The 13,091-nt window shown below is 45.5% G+C and overlaps 1 protein-coding gene across 1 annotated transcript in view; it reads right to left on the bottom strand.

The window, feature by feature from the left end:
• Positions 1-11,850, bottom strand: part of LOC310871136 (adhesion G protein-coupled receptor L2-like) — a 142,016-nt gene extending 130,166 nt beyond the window's left edge. The window contains 1 exon segment of the mRNA XM_083782625.1: positions 11,792-11,850. Within this exon segment, the coding sequence (XP_083638751.1) occupies positions 11,792-11,840 (49 nt within the window). The 5' untranslated portion in view covers positions 11,841-11,850.
• Between the last annotated feature and the right edge of the window lie 1,241 nt (positions 11,851-13,091).

The following is a 13,091-nucleotide window of genomic DNA, read 5'->3' as shown; positions in this document are numbered from 1 at the left end:
ACGAGGCAGACATTCCATTCTGGAGAGCCTTTCAGGCCATTTCAGCCCAGGAGGTGTGAGTGAGAAGCAAGAACACATAGCGACACATTCCTGACTGTGACTGCTATCGCTGAAGCAATGACAACTTTGATTGACTTGAGAGCGATGACCTTGACCCCCCCCCCCCCCCCCCCCCTTCACCACCTTTCAATACAAGCACCAAACGGACCCCGCTGATAAGAGACCTGGGGCCGACGACAGAGGGCTTCCTGCTGCCTCTGTCTGCACACTCGACGGGGGAATAACGCTACTAGAGCAGGTCAATACTGATAGCATATGGGCAAACAAAAACGCTCTTTGTGCCCCCCGACTGTTTCCCTGACTTTTCACCCGGCTGCACACTTATTCCATTTCCTTCACAGCATGGAGGAGGAGAGGGGGCTTCCTTATCTCTGGGGGCTGTTTGTACCTGGAAATCGACTGGGGGGTGACCCACCCTGACTGAGGTGACATTTAATTCATTTTGACCTGAGATCAGATTCTAAAAATGTCTTCTACATCCTGACAGTTTTCTGAAAAAGCTATGTTTCTATGTCAGTCGTTCTTCGATTTGTCAAAAATAGCAGACCTACAAGCTCATAGCGCGCCACAGCTTGTAGATCTGCTATTTTCAGGGTTTTCAACCTTTTTTCATATCAAGACGAGCCCATTATTTATTGTGGCATTTGCAGCCACGGACCGCCATGCGATGACATTTTAGACCTCTCGGACCCAAAACTATAGGAATATAATATTATATTATATTATATGTTATCGTTGGATAGATTTTGTCCACAGTTCCGCATGCTGCATTGATGTTGGTGCCATTATAGGCGACATAACAAGCAAACATTGATTAAAAAAAAAACAATTCTTCTACGTTTTCTAAATATGTAGACTTCTTGTAAATTAAGTATAAGGCTGATGTTTAACAATAATGTAATTCTCGAGAGGGTCCATTTGCCGGTTTCATTTTACGCTCTCAAGAGTTAAAAGTTCGAAAAGAAGTCCATTTGGTTTCCGCCTCTTCTTCATCATTAACCCATTTTGGGGCGGGAACCCCTTTTGGTGTTTTAAACATTATGTTATAAGTTACCACCGAGTGGCGCGCTACGAGCTTGTAGGTCTGCTATTTTTGAAAAATCGTGAAAAAACCGACCGCTGGTTGAAAGCCACTGTTCACACACACTCACATATGACACACACACACTCACATATCACACACACACACTCACATATCTCACACACACACACACACACACACACACACACACACACACACACACAATCTATCATCATTTATGTTATTATTGATTGCCATCCTTTCCTCTCTCAAGTAAATGCTATTCTTTCCAACGTTTAGCATTTACTGTGCAGTCAGTGTGCCACAGGTTCATGGGTGACATTTATCCGCAAACATGAAGTGGAGGAGACTGCAGGAGACAGACATGAAGTGGAGGAGACTGAAGGAGACAGACATGAAGTGGAGGAGACTGCAGGAGACAGACATGAAGTGGAGGAGACTGCAGGAGACAGACATGACGTGGAGGAGACTGAAGGAGACAGACATGAAGTGGAGGAGACTGCAGGAGACAGACATGAAGTGGAGGAGACTGCAGGAGACAGACATGAAGTGGAGGAGACTGCAGGAGACAGACATGAAGTGGAGGAGACTGCAGGAGACAGACATGAAGTGGAGGAGACTGCAGGAGACAGACATGAAGTGGAGGAGACTGCAGGAGACAGACATGAAGTGGAGGAGACTGCAGGAGACAGACATGAAGTGGAGGAGACTGCAGGAGACAGACATGAAGTGGAGGAGACTGCAGGAGACAGACATGAAGTGGAGGAGACTGCAGGAGACAGACATGAAGTGGAGGAGACTGCAGGAGACAGACATGAAGTGGAGGAGACTGCAGGAGACAGACATGAAGTGGAGGAGACTGCAGGAGACAGACATGAAGTGGAGGAGACTGCAGGAGACAGACATGAAGTGGAGGAGACTGCAGGAGACAGACATGAAGTGGAGGAGACTGCAGGAGACAGACATGAAGTGGAGGAGACTGCAGGAGACAGACATGAAGTGGAGGAGACTGCAGGAGACAGACATGAAGTGGAGGAGACTGCAGGAGACAGACATGAAGTGGAGGAGACTGCAGGAGACAATTAATTGCAGTAGATCGGCTATTTTCAGCAAGTGTAAAATCAGTAACCTTAAGAGGCAACTGTAGCCGTTGGCCAGATGTCATCAGGTGGTACCGATTACATTGTGTGTGTGTGTGTGTGTGTGTGTGTGTGTGTGTGTGTGTGTGTGTGTGTGTGTGTGTGTGTGCGCGCGCGCGCGCGCGCGCGTGCGTGTGTGTGTGTAAAATGTCACATTTCACACATTTTGTGTGTCATTTTACACTTGGTTGCATGCTGAAAATAGCCGATCTACAAACTCACAACATTGTCGTGTGAGCTTGTAGAGCGGCTATTTTCAGAAAGTGCAAGATCAGTCATTACGACGCCATCAAGGCCCATTAAAATACACAAAAATCATATGATATTTACATTATTTAGTCGACTAAAACTAGACTAAAACATTCCAGGTGACTAAAATGAGACTAAAACTAAATGAAAACTATATTCAAAAGACTGTATACCGGTATATATGTATATATATATATATAAATCAACACTGACTCAACCACAACACTGTCTGTCTCCAGTTGGTGGCAAAATCTCTGCTCTGATATCAAAATTTAATTGCTAAATATATTGAATATCGGGCCGGTTTCTATCATGTCAGTGGTTCTCAAAGGACCCCAGATTTATATGCAATTGGCCGCCGACCCCCCCATCTGAAAATATGTTGTTCTAGGGGACAGAACAACATATTTCTGTAACCCCTCAGAAGCCAAGTTATGAGTTCAAAACGTTTGCTGTGAAAATAATTCCAAGCATTGGCACACATTTTCACAACTTAAAAAAAAAAGAAAATAGCAGATCTTCAAGCTCGTAATGCGACACTCTGTGTCGCGCCGAGTGGCGCGCTACGAGCTTGTAGGTCTGCTATTTTTGAAAAATCTTAGAACCACTGACTTTTTCAGAAAACTGTCAGGATGTAGAAGACTTTTTTAGAATCTGATCTCAGGTCAGAATGGGTTAAATGGGCTATTAAGATATGATATTGCATTAGTGTACTATCCGGTCTGAAGACTCTGAAGTAGCACAAAGCACAAACTACTTTGATTGTCTCGGTGTTCCTTTGGTCAGATGTGCTGCTCTGTTGTTGTCGTTTGTTGTTTAGACTTTTGTTGTTGTTCATTTCAAATGCATTCCGATATACGTCTCCGGGGAATTTCAATGTCGGCGATGTGGGAAATTGCACGGGGCACACACACAAATCTAACAGGTCCCTGTTGCCTTCACGCGCAATACCATTTTGCTTGTTGCACACGTGCATAATTATACTCTTTTTTTTTACAAACAAACACAAACAAAACAACTCATTTATTTTAACCAGAAACCCTCCTGTTTTCCATTTAAATTAAGACGATTACTTACAGCTCAAACCCCCCCTGTGCAGAAGTGACTTGTGTACGAGTGAATGCAGAGAGTGATCCTGGCACATAATTAGTTGTGGTGCGTTGCGGGTGTCGCGTGCAGTGCATAAAGTAGCGGGTCCGCAAGATCTGTAAGATCTGCCTTTTTTTTTCTTTTTTGCCATTCGTCACCCCGCTCGCAAACCCAAGTATAACTCACGCTTTTTAACCCATTCTGAACGGGAACCCTCATGTTATGCTTTAGCTATTGAAAAATAGCAGATCTACAAGCTCATAGTGCGCCACCGAGTGGCGCGCTACGAGCTTGTAGGTCTGCTATTTTTTTGAAAAATCGAAGAACGACTGTGACATTTTTAGAATCTGATCTCAGGTCAGAATGGGTTAATCGGACCAGTGTGTGTCCCAGTGGAAACCTCGTATGAATCTGATCTCAGGTCAGAATGGATTAAGATTCTGAGAGGGAAGTACTTTGGGGGTGGGTTCCAAGCTGGACTCATCTATTATTTGAATTAGGCTAGCATGGAGGGGGGGGGGCAGAGGAGAAAGATTTTTTTCAGAACGGAAAAACTGAGGTAGGGCATCTGGTCCGCTGTTTATACAACGTGTAACCATACGGGGTGTGAATTGAGCTGCCTTGTGATGCTGCCAGCAGGCTAGATTTAAGGCATGCTTAACAAATGAAATCAAACTGTCAGAAAGTGTAGCTCCCACCCCATTAGATTAAGTGTCTGTACATCATCTAGGCCATATAACAGGGGGTTTTACAATCACATCTACATATATACAATAAAGCAGCCCTCCATTCCCCAAAGCACCCTCTCTTAAATCCTATGCATGGGAACACTTTTTCGCTGCGTTTCTTCTTTCTCGTTTCCAGTTGGACTCGGCTCAGGAAATCAGTGTGTTGCTCTAAATCTAGGATGACCCTATCGAGGGCGATATTGTGTTTCCCTTTTTCCCCTCGGAGAGAAATACTGATCCCTGCTATTCACTGTGGCTCATTTACAATTTCATATTGTCTTATAATTCTTCTTTTTTTTTTGTTGCTTGTGTGTGAGCACAATGCTAATGTAATAATAAAAAAATAGCACCCGTGTGAACTGAGTGGTGCAACTCCCCTCTCTCCCCCCCACCTCCTCTCTCTCTCTCTCTCTCTCTCTCTCTCTCATTAGCAGGCAACAGTGCAGCACTATCTCTCTCTCTCTCTGTTTCTGGCACAACAGCGCCCCTACTGGTACTAATAGTCATACTGGTGCTCACGGTCACATAGATGGGTGCATGGGTGGGTTAACCCATTGTGAACGGGAACCCATTTTGGTGTTAGCATCGTGTCGTGCTTTAGCTATTTAAAAATAGCAGATCTACAAGCTCATATCGCGCCACCGAGTGGCGCGATACGAGCTTGTAGGTCTGCTATTTTTGAAAAATCGAAGACACTTTTAGAATCTGATCTCAGGTCAGAATGGGTTAATAATGAAACTGTCAGGATGTAATAGACATTTTTAGAATCTGATCTCAGGTCAGAATGGGTTAAGGTCACATAGGCGGACACGGACATTGCTGTTCCTTGGAGTGGTTGCACCACTCAAAAAAAAAAAAAGGATCTTATTGGCATCGACTTTAAAGTTAAAAAGCCACATATTGCAGATATTACCGTCAGAATAGTCCAATAAGCGAGTCAATTGGAAACACGGCCCTCATTCCGATACGGACTTTAGTTTCCGACATACTTTAGTTTCCGACACACTCGTGCCGGTACCACCCCTCAAGTACTCGTACTCGGAAACCGCCCCCGATACTTTAACCAGAGTACCCAAACATAGGCTGAACGAATGCAAACGGGAGGAAATCGCCCCAAAACAGCATAAATGACAAATGTGTAGATCGGAGATCCTTCTGCATCTATGAGGAAAAAGGGGGGAAAACAAGTCGTTACGCAACAAAAAATTAAAGTACTCGTATCGGCGAGTACTAAAAATAAAGTACTTGTACTCTTACTCGGTCTGAAATAAATGGTATCATCGTTCTCCAGGTATATGTCTATCATGACCAGTCCAGCGCGCACACACACACACACACACACACACACACACACACACACACACACACACACACACACACACACACACACACACACACTCCAAACACATAAAAGGTTGGCAAACCGACAAAAACATGTCATAAAATCAGCAGTAGCCGGTCGCACACTTGCAGCTCCAATGCAAAAAAAACATTGTGACCTCAAATAACAATGTTTTGAGCAGCTAAAAACTGCCTTCATCATGGGGTCGGTCTTACCTGGATAAAAGGTTTGACTAAAGCTGTTGTAGCACTGTCCAGACATTATAATAATCCGTTTTTGTTTCCGTGGAATAATAGTTGCACTGGAGCAGCAAAGTCCTGGATGCAAGACTTGATAAATCAGATACCCCCCCCCCCCCCCCCAACCACGCTGGTTCCCACCACACAGTGTGTGACCAGTCATCTGTGTGAATCTCCCCATGGCTCAGCTGATAATTCATGATAGCCCTAGCCATAGAGTCGAGCATGCAGCATTCAATATGAATTATAAAACAACCGAGCCAAGCATATCAATGGATGACAGGCTGGATGTCTATGGCCCGCGGCCCAGAGTGGAGTTTAGAGAGCCGCGCCATAGGCTTCCTCCATCCATCCATTCATTCATTCAACGGCGGGGCCTGGAAATACCAGCGTGGCACATGGGAGCCTCTCCCCAACCGTACATGTATGGCACTGCTTGAGACAAAATGTTGGTGCGCTCAGCAGCATCGCCACTGACCTTTTACGACCTTCTGGAGAGCAAAACACAAGCGTGCTGCCGTTACAATGCTCGACTTATACTGGGTATAATATGCACACGGCACGCATATAGTAATATATACGGAAAGAGATGATATATATACAGTGTTGATTTTGTCGACTAATACAGGCACCTTTGGCTGGTAATCCAGTCCGGCAGTGTGCCGCGGGTTCGACTCCCGATCCCGACGGCCATCTCTCTCCCCCCCATTTCCTGTCAGCCTACTGTCTATCCCTCCATAAGAAATATTAAATAAAGGCGAAAGCCACAAAAAAAGAATATATATATATATATATATATAAAAAAAAGAGACAAGAACTAAAATCAGAATTTTCTGTCAAAATCAACACTGATGATATACAAGCTCATAATGTGTCGCTCTGCGACGTGTCGTGAGCTTGTACGTCGCCTATTCCAGGTGTGCAACACGTTACACCGCCTATTCCAGGTGTGCAACACGTTACATCGCCTAATCCAGGTGTGCAACACGTTACACCGCCTATTCCAGGTGTGCAACACGTTACATCGCCTAATCCAGGTGTGCAACACGTTACACCGCCTATTCCAGGTGTGCAACACGTTACATCGCCTATTCCAGGTGTGCAACACGTTACACCGCCTATTCCAGGTGTGCAACACGTTACACCGCCTATTCCAGGTGTGCAACACGTTACATCGCCTATTCCAGGTGTGCAACACGTTACACCGCCTATTCCAGGTGTGCAACACGTTACATCGCCTATTCCAGGTGTGCAACACGTTACATCGCCTAATCCAGGTGTGCAACACGTTACAACGCCTATTCCAGGTGTGCAACACGTTACACCGCCTATTCCAGGTGTGCAACATGTTACACCGCCTATCCCAGGTGTGCAACACGTTACACCGCCTATTCCAGGTGTGCAACCTGTTACATCGCCTATTCCAGGTGTGCAACACGTTACACCGCCTATTCCAGGTGTGCAACACGTTACATCGCCTATTCCAGGTGTGCAACACGTTACACCGCCTATTCCAGGTGTGCAACATGTTACACCGCCTATCCCAGGTGTGCAACACGTTACACCGCCTATTCCAGGTGTGCAACCTGTTACATCGCCTATTCCAGGTGTGCAACACGTTACACCGCCTATTCCAGGTGTGCAACACGTTACATCGCCTATTCCAGGTGTGCAACACGTTACATGGCCTATTCCAGGTGTGCAACACGTTACATGGCCTATTCCAGGTGTGCAACACGTTACATCGCCTATTCCAGGTGTGCAACACGTTACACCGCCTATTCCAGGTGTGCAACCTGTTACACCGCCTAGTCCAGGTGTGCAACACGTTACACCGCCTATTCCAGGTGTGCAACACGTTACATCGCCTATTCCAGGTGTGCAACACGTTACATGGCCTATTCCAGGTGTGCAACACGTTACATGGCCTATTCCAGGTGTGCAACACGTTACATCGCCTATTCCAGGTGTGCAACCTGTTACACCGCCTATTCCAGGTGTGCAACACGTTACACCGCCTAATCCAGGTGTGCAACACGTTACATCGCCTATTCCAGGTGTGCAACACGTTACACCGCCTATTCCAGGTGTGCAACACGTTACACCGCCTATTCCAGGTGTGCAACACGTTACATCGCCTATTCCAGGTGTGCAACACGTTACATCGCCTATTCCAGGTGTGCAACACGTTACACCGCCTAATCCAGGTGTGCAACACGTTACACCGCCTATTCCAGGTGTGCAACACGTTACATCGCCTATTCCAGGTGTGCAACACGTTACATCGCCTATTCCAGGTGTGCAACACGTTACATCGCCTATTCCAGGTGTGCAACACGTTACATCGCCTATTCCAGGTGTGCAACCTGTTACACCGCCTATTCCAGGTGTGCAACACGTTACACCGCCTATTCCAGGTGTGCAACACGTTACACCGCCTATTCCAGGTGTGCAACACGTTACATCGCCTATTCCAGGTGTGCAACACGTTACACCGCCTATTCCAGGTGTGCAACACGTTACACCGCCTATTCCAGGTGTGCAACACGTTACATCGCCTATTCCAGGTGTGCAACACGTTACAACGCCTATTCCAGGTGTGCAACACGTTACACCGCCTATTCCAGGTGTGCAACACGTTACACCGCCTATTCCAGGTGTGCAACACGTTACATCGCCTATTCCAGGTGTGCAACACGTTACACCGCCTATTCCAGGTGTGCAACACGTTACACCGCCTATTCCAGGTGTGCAACACGTTACACCGCCCGTTTAATTTCAAGGACCCCTCAGTTAGTCTAGTTAATTAGTCTAGTACTAATGGCATTTCTATCTCTGGGACCGTCAATTTATATTGTCAAATTAAAGTTCATTTAACTCTGAGAGCGTACTACAAATGTACACTCTGAGTTATACAGACCAAGAAGGGTCCATTTGGTTCCAAACTATCATTTAGCTGGGGACCCCCTGGAACTCCCTCAGGGACCCCTGAGTGTCCCCGGACCCCACCTTTGGGAACCACCGCAGTGGGGCAACTTGAAAAAGGAACGTCGACGGAAATACAAAACCAAAAAAAAAGAAAAAGACTAGAGAGATCAGAACAATGGAGAAGCAGTTATTACAAAGAGGTGGATTGTACACCGGTGCAGGAGGCCATGTTTGATCATAAATCCTTCTTATATCTGCTGTTGACAATTGGAAAAAAGACCCAACATTAATGTCTCTCCTTGCTGGAATAACTCTTTAAGAATTAAACAAACACCAGTTTTTTTTATCTTATCCCCCCAGTGGGGTGTCTCTATGCGGAGCTTACATATATATATCAAAAACAATCCGTTTAATCTTTTTACATTTCCGAGCCTTGCTCAACCTTTTAATATTTCAGCTGAGGTGCCTGTTCTCTATACCACCATGGTATGTACACACAAGAGCCAACAGGTGGAAAAAAAGAGAAAACCTGTTGACACTGTAACCACAAGACATAATCCCTCTAAATCTGGGCTTCTTTGCTTTAAAGATCATGATTACAGCTTTTATTCAGTCTCTGCAGGTGTGAGCCTGCAGTGCGCTTCGGCTTCGCCCCACCTTTTCCCGTGGCTGGATCTGGTCAGCCCTGTTTATATATGCTGTAGAGGGAGATGGGGCGGTCGTCTAAACGCTAAAGCCATCCCTGACAAACACGATATACCTCCGTGACCTAGTTTACTCCTTGAGGAGTGTCAGTTTATAGATCGGTTATATAAACGTTTGAGGTAAATTTAGCACAAACGGGAAAAGAATAGGGAACACGTTGGAGGAAGAGAGAGCCAGACTGGAAGAGAGGACTTTATATGCATTTTCCACGTGCGTGGAGTGTAGAGAGAATGTACAAAAAAAAAGTTCGCCGTCTCTCTCTCTCCGCACGTAATGGAGAAAAAAAGGAAAGTCGAGCCAATGTGTCATTTAAAAAAAAAGGCGCAAAAATAATATACAAGTGTATTTGCTGCATTGCTTCTTGGCTAGTAATGGAAATGACGTAATTCTGAGCCAACTGATTAGGGTTTTTTTTTCCCCTTGTTCGACAATAAAGTTTACCTTGACCTTGAGACACACATTTACAAACAACGAGGGCAATCAATAACAGAAATGATTTCTTCCCAAGTGTGTCGATAATGGAGTAAAAGTGTTCTATAGAGGGGACTCTTCCGGGAAGGAGTGAGGCTCTCGGGGAAGCTAGACGGAAGATGAGTGACATGCGGACAGGGAATCAGAAGTTGTTTTCAGAACGAGGGACCCACATACACATTCCTTGTATTGATGGATGGGGCAAATATGCATTCATAGGCTGCCTGAGAGCCATCGCATCAAGTGAAACCCAAAGCCTTGACTTTCCGCATACCAAAGCAGTATCCCCCCGTTTAAAAAAGAAAATTCACCGGGACCGTTCAGCTCGGGCCATTTTCTTAAAGCCCCCGTGAACCAAATCAGAGGTCTATTCTTCAAAATGCCTCTGGAAATGTCAGAGTCAGACTCTCCCCCCTCCATATCAACTACAAAATGCTAATCTACAAAGAAAGCATATATATCTGTCTGAGAGACTGTGGCGATATGCTGCTCTTATGGCAGTTTCTCTTTGTTAATAACCCACATACAGCCAGAAGAAATACAGCTGGAAGAAAACAAAAATTGTACCACTTAAAACAACACAGGTTAACGTCTATCTCTAATCAGTGCTTGGCACACAGCCATGTGATTTTGTTCCCGGTTGTACAATGAGACTCTAAAAAGAGGGAAAAACATGTAATGATTGTCATTAAGCCATTTTGGAGGGGAACCCCTTTTGGTGTGTTAGCATTATGTTATGCTTTAGCTATTGAAAAATAGCAGATCTACAAGCTCGTAGCGTGCCACCGAGTGGCGCGCTACGAGCATGTAGGTCTGCTATTTGTTTTGAAAAATCGAAGAACGACTGACATGGAAACATAGCTTTTTCAGAAAACTGTCATGATGTAGAAGACATTTGTAGAATCTGGTCTCAGGTCAGAATGGTAAACTTCAGGATGTAGAAGACATGTTTAGAATCTGATCTCAGGTCAGAATGGAAAACTGTCAGGATGTAGAAGACATGTTTAGAATCTGATCTCAGGTCAGAATGGAAAACTGTCAGGATGTAGAAGACATGTTTAGAATCTGATCTCAGGTCAGAAAAGCAGGCACAGCGGCCTCAGTGGGTGCTGATGAGCGTGTAGCAGACGGCAGTGTGTTGACAATACTTGTAATCACAGGCAAATATACTAATCAAAAGGAGAGGAGAGCAAATAATGGGGATGCCATTGCACTGAATTAAAAACACTGCAAATTCTTTCCTAAAAAAAGCTCCTCCAATTTGGTAAACAAACGAGACGGTTTCTTGATGACAGAACCAGTTGCAGACAGAGACTATACTCGGCATGTAAGAAGTGCATAATGCAAAAAACAACAGAAAACAAAACATGTAACATGTTCTCTAAGGGGGGAATCCAATGCCTCGGTGCAAAGAAATATAAAACATTAAGATTTGGGGCCCAAAAAAATTGAGAAAGTGTGGATAGGGGGGGGGGGGGGGGGGGGGGGTGATAAAAGTGACAAATCTGTCACCTTAGAAGATTAACATTTTAAGCGTGCAAACGCCCCCCCACTGTTTGAAACAACTCCTAGGACAAAATGCTCTGCAAAAAAAAGGGGGAATTCAGCAACCTTGCTACATAGCAGCGGCTCTAAGTTTCCCTTTGTGTGTGTGTGTGGCGGCCCACGAACAATGCGCTCGCTTATGAATAAATAAATAAAGTAAAAATGTTTTCAGATCTTGTAGTATAGGGGAAAGAATGGCAGTCAGAATGGCATCAACAACAACACTACTGTCTTTCTGCCATGGTTGAACTTACCTTCTGAACAATAGACGTGACAGAGGAGCAGCAACGAGCAGGCGAACATGGGGCTCCTCCACAACCGAAGCGGAGGCCATTGTGTTGTGCAGAGCGGGGGAAACGTTTCCAGCAGGCGCCCGATGCCGCCGGCCGGCTGGCTAATAGCAGCGGTTCAATGTTTCAGGGGGGGGGGGGGGGGGGGGGGGGGGGGGGGAGAGGCGCCGATAAAGTTGGAGAAATGTCAACGGTCGGTGGTTCTCGGAGACGCATCACCAATCATCTTCTCTCCGTCTGAAAGAAACGAGGAGAGACAAGCGTGTAAGACTGTGTGGGAGAAAATGGGGGTACATATTACATGTGGGGACATTATCATCATCATCATCGTCGTCGTCGAAAACATCAGTGCCTTGGCTATGTCATCAGTGGGTGCACGGCTATTAATCTGACATCTGCACATGTACATAACCATAAAAATCTAACATATGGGAGAAATCACGTGAAATGCCTGTCAAACGCATTGGAGGTGAAGTCACGCACAACCCGCAGAGACAATGGATGCTGAAAAAAAAAACGGCACGGAAGACAAAATGTCGTCCGTGTGTGTAGCCGTTTGCCTCTTTTTTATAGCGAGCAAAGGGACACAAATTAATTTTTCCCCCAAAGTATATCCCATTTTGGGGGCGGGAACCCCTTTTGGTGTTAGCGTTATGTTATGCTTTAGCTATTGAAAAATAGCAGATCTACAAGCTCATAGCTACGAGCTTGTAGGTCTGCTATTTTTGAAAAATCGAAAGAACGACTGACACGGAAACATGGCTTTTTCAGAAAACTGTCAGGATGTAGAAGACATGTTTTAGAATCTGATCTCAGGTCAGAATGGAAAACTGTCAGGATGTAGAAGACATGTTTTTAGAATCTGATCTCAGGTCAGAATGGGATACACAGGGAACTTCAACGACAGAACAACTAACTCTCTCCCCCTGGTGTGTGTCTCTGCTGCGTTCCAACGCCTTATACCGAGAACACTCCGTTATCCAGAGTTTGGATACAGCTTTGGTGCCAACGCCTAGAGGGCTTCTCCCTGTGCACGCTCAGCACACCTTCCCAACCTCGCAATGGACACAGTTTACACCGAATGCCTCCTTCTCCTCCTTTTATTCACCGTGCAGTTAACAACCACATCTCATGATGTCTCCACAGGAAAGGAAAGATATTAAAAAAAAAACAGGGAGCTTGTCGCTCAAGGAAACAGCGTTCACACACACGGGGACACCATTAGAGAGAGACACAACATCTCTCTATGCCTTATCGAGTGGGG

This window comes from Protomyctophum parallelum (genome assembly GCF_964188405.1).
Source record: "Protomyctophum parallelum genome assembly, chromosome: 14".
Lineage (NCBI taxonomy): Eukaryota > Metazoa > Chordata > Actinopteri > Myctophiformes > Myctophidae > Protomyctophum > Protomyctophum parallelum.
The sequence above is the reverse complement of the archived record's forward strand: the minus strand, read 5'-3'. Positions and strand labels throughout refer to the sequence as shown.